A 17,235-nucleotide genomic window follows, 5' to 3' on the forward strand; every position below is an offset into this window, starting at 1 on the left:
GGAGTTGTTTATAACATTCTGTTTACTTCATTGAGCAAAATAAAGAGGATATGCTTGATTATATCTGTTTGCAAACCATTGAAACTGTTCTACAAAACCAATTGTTCCTAAAAGTTTAAGGAATATATGAATGCTTTCATTGCTTCTTACACTGGAATTCTATCTTTTTTTTAAAAAAAATGCAGATATGCGAGAGCAAGAGCCATTCCATTGGATGGAAAAGTTTATCGAATCCATAATGTTTCCTCCAGCGGATATTATGTCACACTTCAGAACCAATTGTTAAATACTATGACATGTCTCTAGCAATCAGAAAAAGGAGCTGGGAAGAACATGTGACCCAATGGATGGGCTTGCATTTTGGATCTCTTGATTCTGATGTTTTATGCAGGCATGGCTTAGTAGTTGACAACTTGCAAGCCAGCATGGAAAAGAGTGAACTTTGGTGTGAAAATCCGAAAGAAAAAAGTGCTTCCTTGCCAGATTGCTGTCATGTTGGAGAGTTGGTAGTCTTCCCCCCAAAGCTTTTCGGCAATGTTTCCAAAGAATTAGATGAAAATGAAAATCACCAAGAAGAAGGAGAATTTCTCTCGCTGGAAACTAGTGTGGAAACTTTAGTCAATGTTTCTGTTGGAAGTGATGATGGCAACGGTGGCATCAAGAACACGGACCTCCCATTGGACACCATCAATTGCCAGTTTATGCCTGTTGAAGATAAATTGTTAGCTGAAAAGAAGAGTTTAGAGGAACCTTCAGTGAAGATCATCTCAAGAGGAGAAGCAAAGAAACAATGCGATCCAGCTGACCCAACTGAAAAAATGAGCACTTCTCATTACGAGAGAGCAATGAAAAACAATAGCAGAGAAGAAGTTATCATACTTGGATACAACGACTCTAATGAAAGTAAAGATGTCTCAAAAGAAAAAAATTGGGAACCTCCTGTGGAAAAAAGTGTGTTGGACGAGCAGATATTTCATGGAGCTACAGCCGTACAATATGAAAAATTGGATGCTCCTCATGAGAAGAACGAAGGTGCTTTATTCCACGATGAAGATACGTTTTCTCAGCACCACAGCAATGATGCGATTGTACGAGATTCCAATAATTCTCTTGCACACTCCCCTGGTTCTCACATCTGGTCAGAGGATAATAATGTGGATATGTATAATCTTACAAATGCTCAGAATGAATGCATTCTGAATGCACCCTTGGTCTCAGGAGTATCTGATTTAGAGAATAAAACGGTCACACGGCAACCTACAGACTGCCCGGTCGTCCTGCGGAAAAAAAAGGTAAGTTCATGTTTTCCAGACTTACGTGGATAGATAGATAGGTGGATGTGTGAGTGGGTGGGTGGATGATAGGGAGGGAGGGAGGGAGGGAGGGAGGGAGGGAGGGAGGGAGGGAGGAGAGAGAGAGAGAGAGAGAGAGAGAGAGAGAGAGAGAGAGAGAGAGAGAGAGAGATATCAGTGGGTTGGTGATAGATGATAGATAGATAGATAGATAGATAGATAGATAGATAGATAGATAGATAGATAGATAGATGATAGATAGATAGATAGATAGATAGATGATAGATAGATAGATAGATAGATAGATAGATGATAGATAGATAGATAGATAGATAGATAGATAGATGATAGATAGATAGATGATAGATAGATAGATAGATAGATAGATAGATAGATAGATAGATAGATAGATAGATAGATAGATAGATAATAGATAGATAGATAGATAGATAGATAGATAGATAGATAGATGATAGATAGATAGATGATAGATAGATAGATAGATAGATAGATAGATAGATAGATAGATAGATAGATGATAGATGATAGATGATAGATGATAGATGATAGATGATAGATGATAGATGATAGATGATAGATGATAGATGATAGATGATAGATGATAGATGATAGATGATAGATAGATGATAGATAGATAGATAGATAGATAGATAGATAGATAGATGATAGATAGATAGATAGATAGATAGATAGATAGATGATAGATAGATAGATAGATAGATAGATAGATAGATAGATAGATAGATGATAGATAGATGATAGGTAGGTAGGTAGGTAGGTAGGTAGGTAGGTAGGTAGATTGGTCGATAGATTAGATTAGAGATAGATAGATAGATAGATAGATAGATAGATAGATAGATAGATAGATAGATAATTCAAAATATGTTATTTATTGTTTTTTTCTTGGACTAAGGCCAGGGGTAGTCAACCTTTTTATACCTACCGCCCACTTTCGTATCTCTGTTAGTAATAAAATTTTCTAACCGCCCACCGGTTCCACAGTAATGGTGATTTATAAAGTAGGGAAGTAACTTTACTTTATAAAATGTATAAAGCAGAGTTACAGCAAATCCCTACCCCCCCCCACACACACTATGGAAGCTGGAACGCCCACTAGTGGGAGGTAGTGACCAGGTTGACAACCACTGGACTAGGCAGATAGATAGATGGATGGATGGATGGATGGATGGATGGATGAATGGATGGATGGATGGATGGATGGATGATAGATAGATAGATAGATAGATAGATAGATAGATAGATAGATAGATAGATAGATAGATAGATTATTCAAAAGATATTATTTATTGTTTTTTCTTGGACTAGGCAGAAAGGTTTGGTGATATAGTTCAGTGAAACAATCATTCCAATCCAGAACAAAATTCAGACTTCATGAGCATGCTTAAAATAACTTGTTTAATTGGAAATAAAGCTATCAATGGAATAAGATACTGTAGATCCATTAGAAAAGGGAAAATTAAAATTCTACTATCAGGTTCAATCTCAGTATTTCTTAGTGACAACCACAATTCAGAATTGATTTTATAGTTTGAATAAGTTGAACTGCTGCTGGAAGAGTCTTCATTGTCATCATAATTGTCCGATAGACATATATCCACTCAAGTGGCATGCCAACAACCTTAACCAGCTTGTTATTCAGTGTTTCAAATGTTTTCTGAAGTCAAAAAATCAGAGTCTAGTTATTAAATTATTTTCAAGGTACATACTGGTCTGGATCTACAGTTTATTGGGGTGAAGAACTATGGCCCCTTTCTGACGTGTGGACTTCAACTCCCAGAATTGAAGTCCACACATACCACACAGGGACCATGGTTCTCCACCTCTGGTCTGTATGATCTTCAGATAATGTTCCTTCAGTATCCTAAGATGTTCTCATCTATTCCTAGAAATGTAATGTTTTAGGAATAAAAAACAAAAAGATCGGTGGTTAGTAAAATGGAGAAGTTGGTAGACAGAGCATTGTGATGTCATAATGCAAACTCTCCCACCCCTCCACCACATAATACAAGTTGGAGATAAATGGTTGCCCTCGGAAAATGCATATCCTGAATTGTCCAACAGAGAAAGAAGATCTTACATCTGTGATGGCGAACCTATGGCATGCATGCTACAGGTGCCATGGGGAGCCATATTTGGTGGAACGCAACCATCAGTTCATTTTTCGCCCTTCGTGAGGGCCAGGGGAGGCCGTTTTTGCCCTCCCTGGCTTCAGGAAAGCCTCTGGAGGCTGGGGAGGGTGAAATGGCCTCCCTTGGGCCCCCCAAAGGCTCTCCGGAAGCCGGAAATGGATTGTTTCCAAATTTCCAGTTGGCCAGTTGGGACCGTATTTCACCTTCCCCAGCCTCCTGATGCTTCCCTGAATCCTGGGGAGGGTGAAAAACTGCCCCAACGGGCCAACTGGAAGTTCAGAAACTTCAGGAAAGTCTCCGGAGCTTGGCGGGGTCATGCACGCATGCGGAGGGGGTAGGGAGATTGAGTGGGCATGCACGCCCGCAATAGCGCACACACATGCAATTCTGGTACACCATAAGAAAAAGGTTCACCATCACTGTCCTAAATTATTTAAATATATGATGGGATATTCATATCTCAGCCAGTCATATAGAGAAGAACACATGATAATAAACAGTGATTTATGACAACCTCGATGTTAATACGGTATTTTTAACACCAAGAAAAATGGGTTCCTATGAGAAAAATCTGAAAATCTATGGAAAGCAGACAGGACATAATTGAGGCTATTATTTTTTTAATGGGGAAAGAGGTCAACAGGATAAGGAACTTAACGGAAAATGTTTTGTCACGCTAGCTGATTTAATTTAAATTTATGTTTTGTAGTACCCTTGTTAAATTTATTTAGATTACTATGCAATTTGTACTTGGACTTTATCCGCAAATACAGTCATAAATATTATTTCTGTCCCTTTGGAAGGCATGGAATGCTATCCCACAGACTTTGGCCATGTTTGGATAGAAGAATGATGGATTTCAAACAATCTGAAAAGTATTTAAAACAAATGCCGAACACAACACAGTTACTGATGAAATGATTTTAGGCCATTACACCACCACATTTATGCAAATTTGAATGTTGACACATTTTTGTGACAGCAGGCGGTGATAAATTTTACAGACTGCCAGTTTTGTCTAGACTGAGGACCCAAGAATCATACTACTACACTTATGCCCCAAGTCAGGAGATATTTAAGTTTCAGCTGCCTAAAATGGTAATAAATGCAGCTTTATATATGACTTTAGAAGCATGCCAGGATTTTGCTAATTTGGATTATGGTTTTAAAATGTAGACGAATCGTTCAAAATGTCTACTGCAGTTTGTCTGATTATTTCCTTTTGAATGTATGTGTGTGTGTGTGTACATGTAAATATTTAATCTTGTATTATTTTTAACAATTCATGTAATTCTATAGTACCGATATGTGTAATCAGAGGTGGTATTCAGCCACTTCGGACCAATTTGCCCAAACCAGTAGCGGAAATCACCCTGAATATGCATCCTATTTAGGCACATTTTTGAGGCCGGGCGCCTACACAGAAGGTGCATGCATGAGCAAGGTGCATGCATGGAAGGCCAGGCGCATGCGCAGAAGGGATGAAGCAGGCGGGCACACGCGGGGCGAACCATGGTAACAAAATGTGAAACCCACCGCTGTGAGTAATGAAAGTATCCATTTTAAATGAAAAGAAGGCATTTTTAGGAGCAAATTCACATGCTTTTGGGGTGTCCAACTATGGCAACTTTAAGACTTGTAGACTTCAACTCCCTGAATTAATCACACAGCATCAGTGGTGGGTTGCAGGCGGTATACCCCGGTACGGGCGTACCGGAGCCTGCCTGGAGCACTGGGGTTCTCAGTACGGTGCTCTGGAGGGCCCAACCGCCCACCCGAGCTCCTTACCTGTCTTTTAATGCCTTTGGCACTTCTGTGCATGCGCATGGCGCATACAGCACCTGCGCAATGCCCCGCCGAGCAGCTGGAGCGTCGTGGAGGCTTACGGAGGCATTGATGACAGGTATGATGCATGCACACATCATGCACGTCCATGTGGGTGACGCCGGGCCAGTTCAAACCAGTTGGGATTCAGAACCCACCACTGCCCAGCATGGCTGGCTGGGGAATTCTGGGATTTGAAATTGACAGGTCTTAAAATTGCCAAAGTTGGACACACCTCATATAAAATGATTATTTCTCTGTTCTTTCAGAAAACAAAGCTCCCGAATGAAGTTACATCTCTTTGTCACTAAGACTATCTTTTCCTAATCCCCTACCTGTTCCGAATATATAATGCTATAGGTATTCCCTAATCTCCTCCTGCCTCAATCTTTCAAGATACCTTTAGAGCAGCATATCTTGGTAACTTTTTTTCAAGTTTTTTTATTTTTTTTATTCTTTACAAAAACATCAAATCAATATGTGAACAGTGCAGCACTTGAGTGTTATACATTGTCGTGGCACAACAAAACGGGGCTCGTCAAAATAGCGGTGATAAAATCGCATCGCTAAAGCCACGACGTCATCACCACGTGTCATCATCGCCGCGACAACAGTGCGGCGACAGAAGGGTGCTTTAAAACAGCAGGGAGGCAGAAAGCGGATTTAAATTAAGGTAAGGGTTAGGATTAGGTTTAGGGGTTTGTTTTAGGGTTAGGTTTAGGTTTAGGTTTAGGGTTAGGTTAGGGTTAGGTTTAGGGTTAGGTTTAGGATGCTGAGTGCGTTTAGCGTTTAGCGTTTCGAATGGCGTGAATTAGTCTTTGCGCTTATGTCTCCGCGGATAAGGGCTTCGCGGATTTGTGGTGGAACCATACATTGTAATACAAACAGAACAATTTCATCTCAATCCTTACATTCCATCGATTTATGTAGTAAATAAACACTTGTGTTCAATTATAATCCATCATTGTTCAATTGTTCCATATTTTCTCTTATAATATGAAAAATGTATACACATTTTTCTCTTATTTCAATCATTCATTTTAACTTTTAACCATATCACCCTTTGTTGAGAAACTTTTTCTATCTTGTCTAATTTATAATCATGTCATCCACTTACCAAAACAAAAGGAAAAAAAGAGAAAAGATAGAGGGAGAGAAAGAAGGAAAATCAACTCTGGATAACAACAGAAAAGAAAAACATCCATCTATTATCTCTTGCCCGCTTTAATGTATTAATTGCTATGCTTTGAAGAAAGATAGGCAAAAGAAGGAACAAGTCAAAACAACAGTGTAAAGAAACGTCATCTATCCATTATCCCTTGCTGGCTTCAATGTTTTAATTGCTATGCTTTTTTTTCACTTGCCTTCCAAACTCCTCTCTTTGATCTATGCCTCTATATATACAATAACTTTAAGGTAGAATTTCCCAGTCAGCACCTAGCAGAGGTGGGTTCCTACCAGTTCGCACCGATACGGTAGAACCGGTTCATCAAATCTACTGAACCGGTTAGAAGAGGTACCACCAGTGGACCCGGAAAGCAGGCCACACCTACAGAAGAGGTTCCAAACTTTTTTGAAACCCACCACTGGTCCTTGGATATGATTATTCTATACTATCATGCTCATATTTATAAAACTCAGTGCCTCTGTGAAAGGTAAGGTTGACTACTGTGTTTGTGGTGCAATCAGAACATTGCGTGTGTTGAAGTTGTTTTAATGCAAACCAAAGATGCCTTTTAAAAAACAAGTTTACATCATATTCTTATGCATGCCAGTGCTGTGTCTGAGGTAATTTAAGGTGGTTCTGACAAGTGTCGTCGGCATCTTCATATCCGGTCACATGGGCGGCAAGCCACTCCCATCCAGTCACATGGGCGGCAAGCCACTCCTACAAAGGAGGCCACACCCACAGAGTAGGTTCGAACAATTTTTGAAACCCACCACTGGCCCCTAGGCTGAAGTCTACTTTTCTTAACAGATGTCAAGGTTGAAAAACACTGGTTTATAGGCTACATAATTTCACCATGACCAATCTTTTGTTCTATGTAGGATTGTGAGGAGAGGAGTCACTTTTTAACATGACATTAAAATGGCAGCCTCCATTCTAAAGAATGATAACTTGCAAAAAAAAAAAAAAAGGTCTTTTTTCAAACGTGGCAGAGACTGTAAGTATTTTCAACACTTCTTCTACTTCACAGTAGATGCTGTTATCACTGAAGATTTCCCTTAAATCATAGCGGACTTTAATTATCACAAGGACTTCCAGTGCGGGGATTTTCCACAAGGATTTCCCAAGTACATTTTGTTTTTCTCTTGGGAATTTTTTTTCTCAAAAGTTTCTCTTGGGAAGTTTTCAGCCATCAGGATTTTCCAATTAATCAACAGTTAATGGAAAGGAAGGGAGGTGTTCTGTCTCCTTAGCTTTAGGATACAGTGTTTTAAAGGTAAAAGTAAAAAAAATAATATTTTTATAATATTTGTCCCAGCTTCTGCCAACCTAGCAGTTCGAAAGCATGAAAAAAATGCAAGTAGAAAAATAAGAATCACCTTTGGTGGGAACATGGTTCCGTGTGCCTTCGGCATTTATTCATGCCGCCCACATGACCACGGAGATGTCTTCGGACAGCGCTGGCTCTTTGGCTTTGAAACGGATATCAACACTGCCCCAGCGGTGGGTTTCAAAAACTATTCGAACCTACTCTGTGGGTGTGGCCTCCTTTGTGGGAGTGGCTTGCCGCCCATGTGACCAGATATGAAGATGCCGACGACACTTGTCAGAACCACCTTAAATTACCTCACATACAGCACTGGCATGCATAAGAATATGATGTAAACTTGTTTTTTAAAAGGCATCTTTGGTTTGCGTTAAAACAACTTCAACACACGCAATGTTCTGATTGCACCACAAACGCAGTAGTCATCCTTACCTTTCACAGAGGCACTGAGTTTTATCAATATGATCATGATAGTGTAGAATAATCATATCCAAGGACGAGTGGTGGGCTTCAAAAAATTTTCTGTAGGTGTGGCCTGCTTTCCAGGTCCACTGGTGGGACCTCTTCTAACCGGTTCGGTAGATTTGACGAACCAGTTCTACCGAATCGGTGCGAACTGGTAGGAACCCACCTCTGCACTGCCCCCTAGAGTTGGGAACAACTAGCACATATAAGCAAGGGGATCTTTTACCTTTACATATGGTAATAACTGGAAGATTTCATCTAACAGGAACTAATTGGGCCTACACATTTTTAATGCTTCAAAATTTCTTTAGAAAATTCTTGTTCTTGGGTCTTAGCTGTCAACACATGGAACCACAGGAGTGGGAAAGAGAGTGGGCCAGCAGTACATAACTTAAGAATAGGCCATTCCCGGATTGTGTCACCTTCAATGTGGCTTGTTCATTTCCAGGACTCCTAGTCAAACCTCCTCCCTGCTATTTAATTTCTGTTGTCAGAGTCTGTAAATATTTCAGAGTGGGAAACAAAAAAGACAAGCGAGAAGAAAAAAGTTCAACAAATAAAGCTGAATTAATATTTGCCTTGGGTGATTATTATTTTTCTGGATTCTCGCAGGATTTTTTTTTTCATTTTTTTTTATGGACATTCCTGCTTGGCTCAATTCTCTGGTTAGGAAAGCAAAACAAAATTTAGGTGAATTGCACATGCGGGGGGAAAAAACCCCTAAGATAACAGGAATTTATTTTCATCTCTCCAGTCTTTCCTGTCCAAATTTTCTTGGCATAGGCCCATCTCAGGACATTCTACAGTCCTACTTCGTAAGTGGCTCTAGGTCCATGGTGGATTCTGGATCCCACCACATGAACGTGGACATGTGCACAGCGCACGCATGCATCCTTACCTCCTGCGACGCTCTTGGATACCTCGCAATGCTCCAGCTGCTCGGTGAAGCATCACGCAGGTGCTATACACTCTGGGCACATGCGCAGCAGTGCCGAAGAGCTCAAATACAAGTAAGGAGGGCGGGGGAACAGTACCCAATGGTCCTGGCAGGCACTGGTGTGCCCCTACCGGGGCATATCGCCTACAACCCACCACTGCGCTAGATATTCATATCATATTGAAATTAGAATCTGCAGATCTAGGAATTCACATGAAGTACCGTATTTTTCGGAGTATAAGATGCACCGGAGTATAAGACGCACCAAGATTTTGAAGATGCAAATTTTAAAAAAAGCCTTTGCACCCTGCAGACATCCCCAAAATGGCCCATTTTTATTATTATTTTTCAAAAAAAAAAGGGCGTGAATAGCCTTTAGGAGGCTTGTAGAGTGCTCTGGGGGAGCGAGCAAAAAACAACCTGTTTTTTGCAAAAAGGGCCCATTTTTGTCAAAAAAAGGGCATGCATAGCCTTTAGGAGGCTTATAGAGTGCTCCTGGGGGTTTGGGGGGCAAAATTGAGCAAACAACGGCCCATTTTTCATTCATCTCTGCCCTCCCCAGCACTCAGGAGCTCTCTGAAAGCTTCCTAGAGGCTAGGCACAGCCATTTTGGTGAAGTAGTGGGGTTTCAGGAGGCAAAAAAAACTGTATTCAGTGTATAAGACACACCCAGATTTTCAGCCTCTTTTTTGAGGGAAAAGATGTGTCTTATACTCTGAAAAATACAGTATATACTAACGAGATATGCTTTATATCGAAGCTAGAATCGGCCCCCACGATATTGTGGTATCGTTCTTACCCCCTCACATTTCCTGTATTAAGCTTCATCTTACCTCTGGCAGTGCTTAAGTAGGACTTTCCTACATTATATTCTTTTTTAAAAACTTCTGCTGTTAAATTTTTATAATTAAATTAGAATCTCCTCATGCCTGTCCTGTGGAGCCTGGCCTTCTTCAAATCTTACTATCAAGTCTCTATCTCTCCTCCTTCCTGTTTTGCTTTGAATAAAATCAATCAATCTTAGACATGTGAAGGGACATAGCGCATAAACTTTAAAAGGAACTGCTGTTCACTAGACCAAAATACTCTAGCTGAAGTTTTGAAGAGCTACAGCTGTGCTGGCTACAGGTTCAGCAAATCTATATGTTAGCAAAAGGAGCAGCTGTGCCATAGAATGAAAGCAACACTTTTGACTTCCCCTCATAAAGGACCTCTGAAGAAACGACTAAAGTTTATCTAGGACATCATATTGAGGAAGACTTCTAGGTATTCCGTCTTAAATCAGCCTTCCACAGCATAATGGGTTTAGGTTTCGGAAGACTGACCCAAATACCACCTTAGGTAGTAAGGAGCCGAGGTGGCGCAGTGGTTAAATGCAGCACTGCAGGCTACTTCAGCTGACTACAGTTATGCAGTTCGGCTGTTCAAATCTCACTGGCTCAGGGTTGACTCAGCCTTCCATCCTTCCGAGGTGAGTAAAAAAGATTGTTGTTGGGGGCAATATGCTGACTCTGTAAACCGCTTAGAGAGGGCTGAAAGCCCTATGAAGCAGTATATAAGTCTAACTGCTGTTGCTGTTATTAAGACATTATTAATTAAGACCTATTAACAGTCTGTAGAGATTCTCAGTCATCCAGGTCATGGTTGTCCCAAAGGTGTTTTTTCAGCAGGCAACTGGACTTTGTTGTTTTTTGACATTTTGCTTCTCATCCAAGAAGCTTCTTCAGCTCTGACTGGATGATGGGGAATGGAAGGATTTATACTCCTTGCAGACAGCTGGTCATTTGCATCCTTTAAGAGGGTCATGAAGCACTTGAAAGTTTATCTGTGTCGTCAGGGTCACCTGAGTAATGCTAATGGTTCCTACAGTCTGCATTTTTTTCCCCTCTGGAAATCCATTCCTACTCCCACACCATTAAAAGGATGTTCATCCCAAATTGTATAGCTGTGGAGATTCTCAGTCATAAAGGTTCTTTTTCAGGAGACAACTGGACTTCCTTGTTTTTTCTTTGAAGATCTTTCACTTCTCATCCAAGAAGATTCTTCAGCTCTGACAGGATAGTGGGGAATGGAACTCTACAGATTTTTAGCTATACTATTTGGCATGAATACCCTTTTAATGGTGCCCATCCCAAATTGAATGGGATGTAGGAATGGATTTCCAGAGAATTGACGTAATTTGACGTAATTTAATAAGCTTATATGCCGCCCAATCCCGTAGGACTCCGGGCGGCTTACAAATACAAGATAAAACAAAATAAAAAATAGGGGGAAAGACGAGAACAATTTAAAAGGAACCCACCATACACTCGACTTAGCTGGGGGCTGGACCTCATTCATGGGTCAACAGCCCCAGGCCTGCTGGAACAGCCAGGCTTTGGTGGCTTTTTGGAAGGCCGTGAGAGTGGGAAGGGTCCAGATCTCTGCGGGTAGATCGTTCCACAGGGCCGGAGCAGCTACAGAGAAGGCTCTCCCCCGAGGGGCCACCAGCCGGCATTGTCCAGTCGACGGCACCCGGAAGAGGCCCAGTCTGTGAGTTCTTATCGGCCGTTGGGAGGTATGTGAGTTCTTATCGGCCGTTGGGGGAACCCCCTGCAGGGTAAGGCTGAGGAATATAGTCAGTTCTTGGCGGACAAAATTGCTCGGTTTCGATCGGAACTGGACTCCACCCCTGCAGATCCAGCCGGGACACAGGGGAATAACTTGGTAGACCATCTCTGGGTTGAGTTTCAGGATGTTGCCTCCGGGGATGTGGACAAGGCTATGCGAGCTGTGAGTTCCTCCACCTGCATACTGGACCCGTGTCCCTCCTGGCTGACTGCCAACAGCAGAGAGGTGACACGAGGCTGGATCCAGGCGGTTGTTACCGCCTCTCTTCGGGAGGGACACCTCCCCACCGCGCTTAAGGCGGCGGTGGTGAGGCCCCTCCTGAAGAAACCGTCCTTGGATCCAGCAGTTCTTAACAACTATCGTCCAGTCTCCAACCTCCCCTTTCTGGGGAAGGTTGTTGAGAAGGTGGTGGCCTTACAGCTTCAGCGTACCTTGGAGGAAGCTAACTACCTTGACCCCTTCCAGTCTGGCTTCAGGCCCGGTTACAGCACTGAAACCGCTTTGGTCGCATTGACCGATGATCTCTGGAGAGCCAGAGATGGAGGCTATGCGTCCATCCTGGTTCTCCTCGACCTCTCAGCGGCTTTCGATACCATCGACCATGGTATCCTTCTGCGACGACTGCGGGAGGTGGGGGTGGGCGGCACTGTTTTACAGTGGTTCTCCTCCTACCTCTCGGACAGGTCGCAGTCGGTGTTGGTGGGGAGGGAGAGATCGTCCCCGAGGCCCCTAACCTATGGGGTGCCGCAGGGTTCGGTTCTGTCCCCCCTGCTATTTAACATATACATGAAACCGCTGGGCGAGATCATTCGAAGGCACGGGATAAAATACCACCAGTATGCGGACGATACTCAGTTGTATCTGTCCGCCCCGTGCCAACTCAATGAAGCGGTGGACGTGATGAACCGGGGCCTTGAGGCTGTTAAAGACTGGATGAGAGCTAACAAACTGGTACTCAACCCGGAAAAGACCGAGTGGCTGTTGTGTTTTCCTCCCAAAAATTTGGCTAACGTTCCACCAATCAGGCTGGGGGGGCAAAATTTATTCCCCTCGGACAGGGTCCGCAACTTGGGAGTCCTCCTGGATCCACAGCTGAGTTTTGACCACCACTTGTCGGCTGTGACCAGGGGGGCATTTGCCCAGGTTCGCCTGGTGCGCCAGTTGCGGCCCTACCTGAACCGGGAGGCTCTCACAACAGTCACTCGAGCCCTTGTGATCTCTAGGCTGGAATACTGCAATGTGCTCTACATGGGGCTGCCCTTGAAGAGCATCCGGCGACTTCAGCTAGTCCAGAACGCGGCCGCGCGAGTGATCATGGGCGCACCACGGTTCGCCCATATAACACCAATCCTCCGTGAGCTGCGCTGGCTACCTGTTGATCGTCGGGTGCACTTCAAGGTCTTACTTACCACCTATAAAGCGCTCCATGGTAGTGGATCTGACTATTTGAGAGACCGCCTCCTGCCAATTACCTCCCTGCGTCCCATCAGATTGCACAGAGTAGGCCTCCTCCGAATTCCATCCGCCAGTCAGTGCCGACTGGCGACTACGCGGAGGAGAGCCTTCTCAGTTGCTGCTCCGACATTATGGAACAACCTCCCCGTGGAGATCCGTACCCTCACCACAGTCCAGGCCTTCCGCACAGCCCTTAAGAACTGGCTATCCCGTCAGGCCTGGGGATAGGATTACTCTCACCCCGCCCGAATGTTGAGTGAATGTTGTGTTTTTATGATCAATTTCTTTTAATCACGATTTTTTTTTCTTTTTAAGTCCTGTCTTGCACTCCCTTCCCTTCACTGTTGTAAGCCGCCCTGAGTCCCCTCAGGGAAAAGGGCGGCATATAAATTTTCAATAAAATCATAAAATCATAAATCATAAAAATCATGTAGCAGGAGGAAGTCTCGCAGATATCCAGGTCCAAGGCCATGTAGAGCTTTAAAGGTAATAACCAGCACCTTGTAGCGCATCCGGAGACCAATAGGGAGCCAGTGCAGCTCGCGGAGGATAGGTGTAACATGGGTGTATCGAGGTACACCCGATATCGCTCGCACGGCTGCATTCTGGACCAACTGTAGTCTCCGAACACTCTTCAAGGGCAGCCCCATGTAGAGCAGGTCCTAAATCTCCTTTGTTCAGTGCCATAATAATTTTGAATGTTTGCTGAATGAGTGATCATAATCTAAGGACTACCTTTGTAATATATAGCACATATAGCTATAGCACTTAGACTTATATACCGCTTTACAGTGCTTTACAACCCCCTCTAAGCGTTTTACAGAGTCATCATGTTGCCTCCAACAATCTAGGTCCTCATTTTACCTACCCCGGAAGGATGGAAGGCTGAGTCAATCTTATTAGTACAGTTTGACTAACATGCTCTGATAATGGAGCAAACAAATGCAAAGAATAAAACCAATAACTACAAATCAGGGGGTGGGTTCCGGCAGTCACTATTGTCGGTTCGCTCGTCAGTGCACCGTGAGCACTTTGTGCATACATGCGTAGTAGAATAAAAATTGTTCTGCGCATACGCAGAAGCAAAAAACAAGATGGCAGCACCTACACCGCCGCCCGGAGAAACGGTTTGTGGGCATGGCAGGCCTGGGTCACTGCCAGTTCCAGTGAACCAGGCAGCCAAACCACTACCAGTTTGGCCGAACTGGTCCAAATTGATAGGAACCCATCACTGCTACAAATTTACTTTCCGATAACAGCAGGAAAAATTCAACAATTCTTCAGTGAAATTGCTACTTGCACATGGAAATTATTAGATTCTTTGGTCCACAATTCGGCCCATGTTTTCTTGAGTATAAATGTCACTTTTATGTGATTTTTACGTGATTGCTACCTAACTTCATTTATATCCCAATGTTTTCATGCACAGGGTGGATATTGCTCCTTTCCAATTCTATCAATAATATTATCATGGGATCTCCCTTAACAGGACATTAGGTGGGAGGTTAAACATTAAACAATTTAAAGAAAACTGTTAAAAATATTGAGTTTACTTTAGAAAGGAATATATGAATTCCCTAAACAAAACCTGAAGTAGGCTATACAGTACATCATCTAATATTTTACTCATTCTTTAAATTTTAATTAATTTCAGTCAATCTATGACTTTTAGTTAACCTACAAGTATACCATTGGGAGTCCTGAAAGAACAGATTAGGATAAATCATTATGGGGAAAAAATCTTTTTATGTGGTTGGTAAGAGTTGAAAATGATTTGATGGCAAACAATAAATCACAAGTTTTTTATAGTTTTTTATAGTTTTACAATAATTTTATAAACTTATTGAACCAACTTTTAACTGTTTCATTACTGCCTTTACTGGTTCTTGGTGTAGACTATTTTCCTGTTATAATTGGTCAGTTCCACACTCTTCGTTGTTGTTGTTACTTCATGCTGGGCAAGGACTAAAATAAAGATGTTGTGCTATAAAATATAATTTAATTCATTAATTCAGTTAAGCAGGGCTGCTGTTGGTATAATACAGTACATCTGAGGGAAGCCTTTTAAAATCCAACATTATTCTCAGAGGAGATCTATTTTGAGTCACAGCTCTGACTTTTACAAGTTCTCTCTCTCTCTCTCTCTCTCTCTCTCTCTCTCTCTCTCTCTCTCTCTCTCTCTCCCCTCCCTCCCTCCCTCCCTCCCTCCCTTCCTTCTGGCTTTTAACCATTTCCTTTCCTTCCCTTCCCTTCCCTCTTCTCCTTCCCTCTCCTTTCCCCCTCCTCACTTCTTCTCTCCTCCCCCTTCCCATTTGTTCATCTATTTATTTATTTACTTGCATCCTTATTTATTCCCACATCCGCAATTCCTTTCCCTTCATCCTCTCCTCAGTGACGCTTCCCATCTTGACTAACCTCCCTCAGCCTTCTCTTTCTATGTTTATTTCTTGCCCTTTCCTTCTTCCTGTCCTCCTTTGCTATGTCAAAAAGATTCCTTCACAACAAATGCAAATAAGGATGTTTTGTGGGTGATACTGTTAATTATACTGGGCATAAGGAATCCCAAATACTAACTTAAGGCAATACTGTAGTTAACACTTCAGGAAATGCTACACATAATAGCAATAGCAGTAGCACTTAGACTTATATACTGATTTACAGTGCTTTACAGCCCTCTCTAAGCGGTTTACGGAGTCAACATATTGCCCCCAACAATTTGGGTCCTCATTTTATCCACCTCAGAAGGATGGAAGACTGAGTCAACTTTGATTCTTAGGTACCCACTAAATAGCCTATATTTAGTGATGGGATTCAGCCAGTCCGCACCTATTCAGGAGAACCGGTTGTTAACTTTCTAAACAGTCCGGAGAACCGGTTGTTGGAAGAAATCTCGTTTTGTTTTTTTCCACTTTACAGGGCTAATCCTGTAAGGAAGGCAGGAGAAACCGCCTCCTGCCATTTACCTCCCAGAGACCAATAAGATCGCACAGATTGGGCCTCCTCCGGGTGCCATTGGCCGGTCAACATCGGTTGGCGGCTCCCCGAGGGAGGGCCTTCTCTGTAGCTGCTCCAGCCCTAAGGAACGATCTCCCCGTAGAGATCCGGATCCTTACTACTCTTCCGGCCTTCCGTACAGCTCTTAAGATCTGGCTGTTCTGGCAGGCCTGGGGCTGTTGATTTATCCAGCCCCACTCTAAGCTGTATGCATGCTGTGTAATTTTAATGTTTGTTTTTATTTCAATTTTTTATACATGTCCCCTGTTTTATCTGTGAGCCGCCCAGAGTCTCTAGAGAGTGGGCGGCATACAAATGCTAATATATCTTGAAACTTTGAAACCTTGGAAACATTCTGATGTTGTTTCTAGCCTAATCCTTATTGCCCTGCTTACAAAACTGCCTCTCCCGTTAACCCTTATTACATTGTAACAGCTAAGGCGAAGCGCCCATCGACCTGAGTGACGTTGAGTTGGTCTACCTAGCTGGTCATTAGGTCAGGGAACCGGTTGTTAAATTATTTGAATCCCACCACTGCCTATATTCTACCTGCACTATACTCACAATCACTGCTATTCACAATTATATCCCAATGATATTAATAAGAGTGAGTCAATTCCACATTGCAACATAATCTGCGTTCTGTTCCATGATGTTCCCTTCTGTTTTTTAAACCAACTCCTGAAATTCCAGATTGGGATGCAGCTGGTTGACAATGGGTTGGACTGGTGCTCAGTGTAGATTGGTGGCTGATTGGTCCTTCTTCTGATTCATGTTCTTCCCATCTGTGTTAAAGGGACACCCAAGCTCAGTGGTCACCAACCAGTGGCCCGTGAGAAAATGTTGGCGAGCCACGGAAAAATTATTTCCGTTTTGATATTGCACTAAATACTATTTATCTTTTTTTTTTTTTAAATCATATTACTGGTCTGAGGGGTTTAAAATGATGACTTAATGGTCCCTGAGATCCCAAAGGTTGGTGACCCCTGTCC

At 42.6% G+C, this 17,235-nt stretch overlaps 1 protein-coding gene across 1 annotated transcript in view; it reads left to right on the top strand.

Moving 5' to 3' along the window:
• Positions 1–296: 296 nt before the first annotated feature.
• DLC1 (DLC1 Rho GTPase activating protein) overlaps positions 297–17,235 on the top strand; it is a 275,133-nt gene continuing 258,194 nt past the window's right edge. The window contains exon 1 of the mRNA XM_087724698.1: positions 297–1,292. Coding sequence (XP_087580824.1) covers positions 297–1,292 — 996 coding nt within the window. The remainder of the gene's footprint in view (positions 1,293–17,235) is intronic.

Source organism: Thamnophis sirtalis, unplaced genomic scaffold (genome assembly GCF_051295495.1).
Source record: "Thamnophis sirtalis isolate CommonGarterSnake01/CBP01778 unplaced genomic scaffold, rThaSir2_p1.2 scaffold_10, whole genome shotgun sequence".
NCBI lineage: Eukaryota > Metazoa > Chordata > Lepidosauria > Squamata > Natricidae > Thamnophis > Thamnophis sirtalis.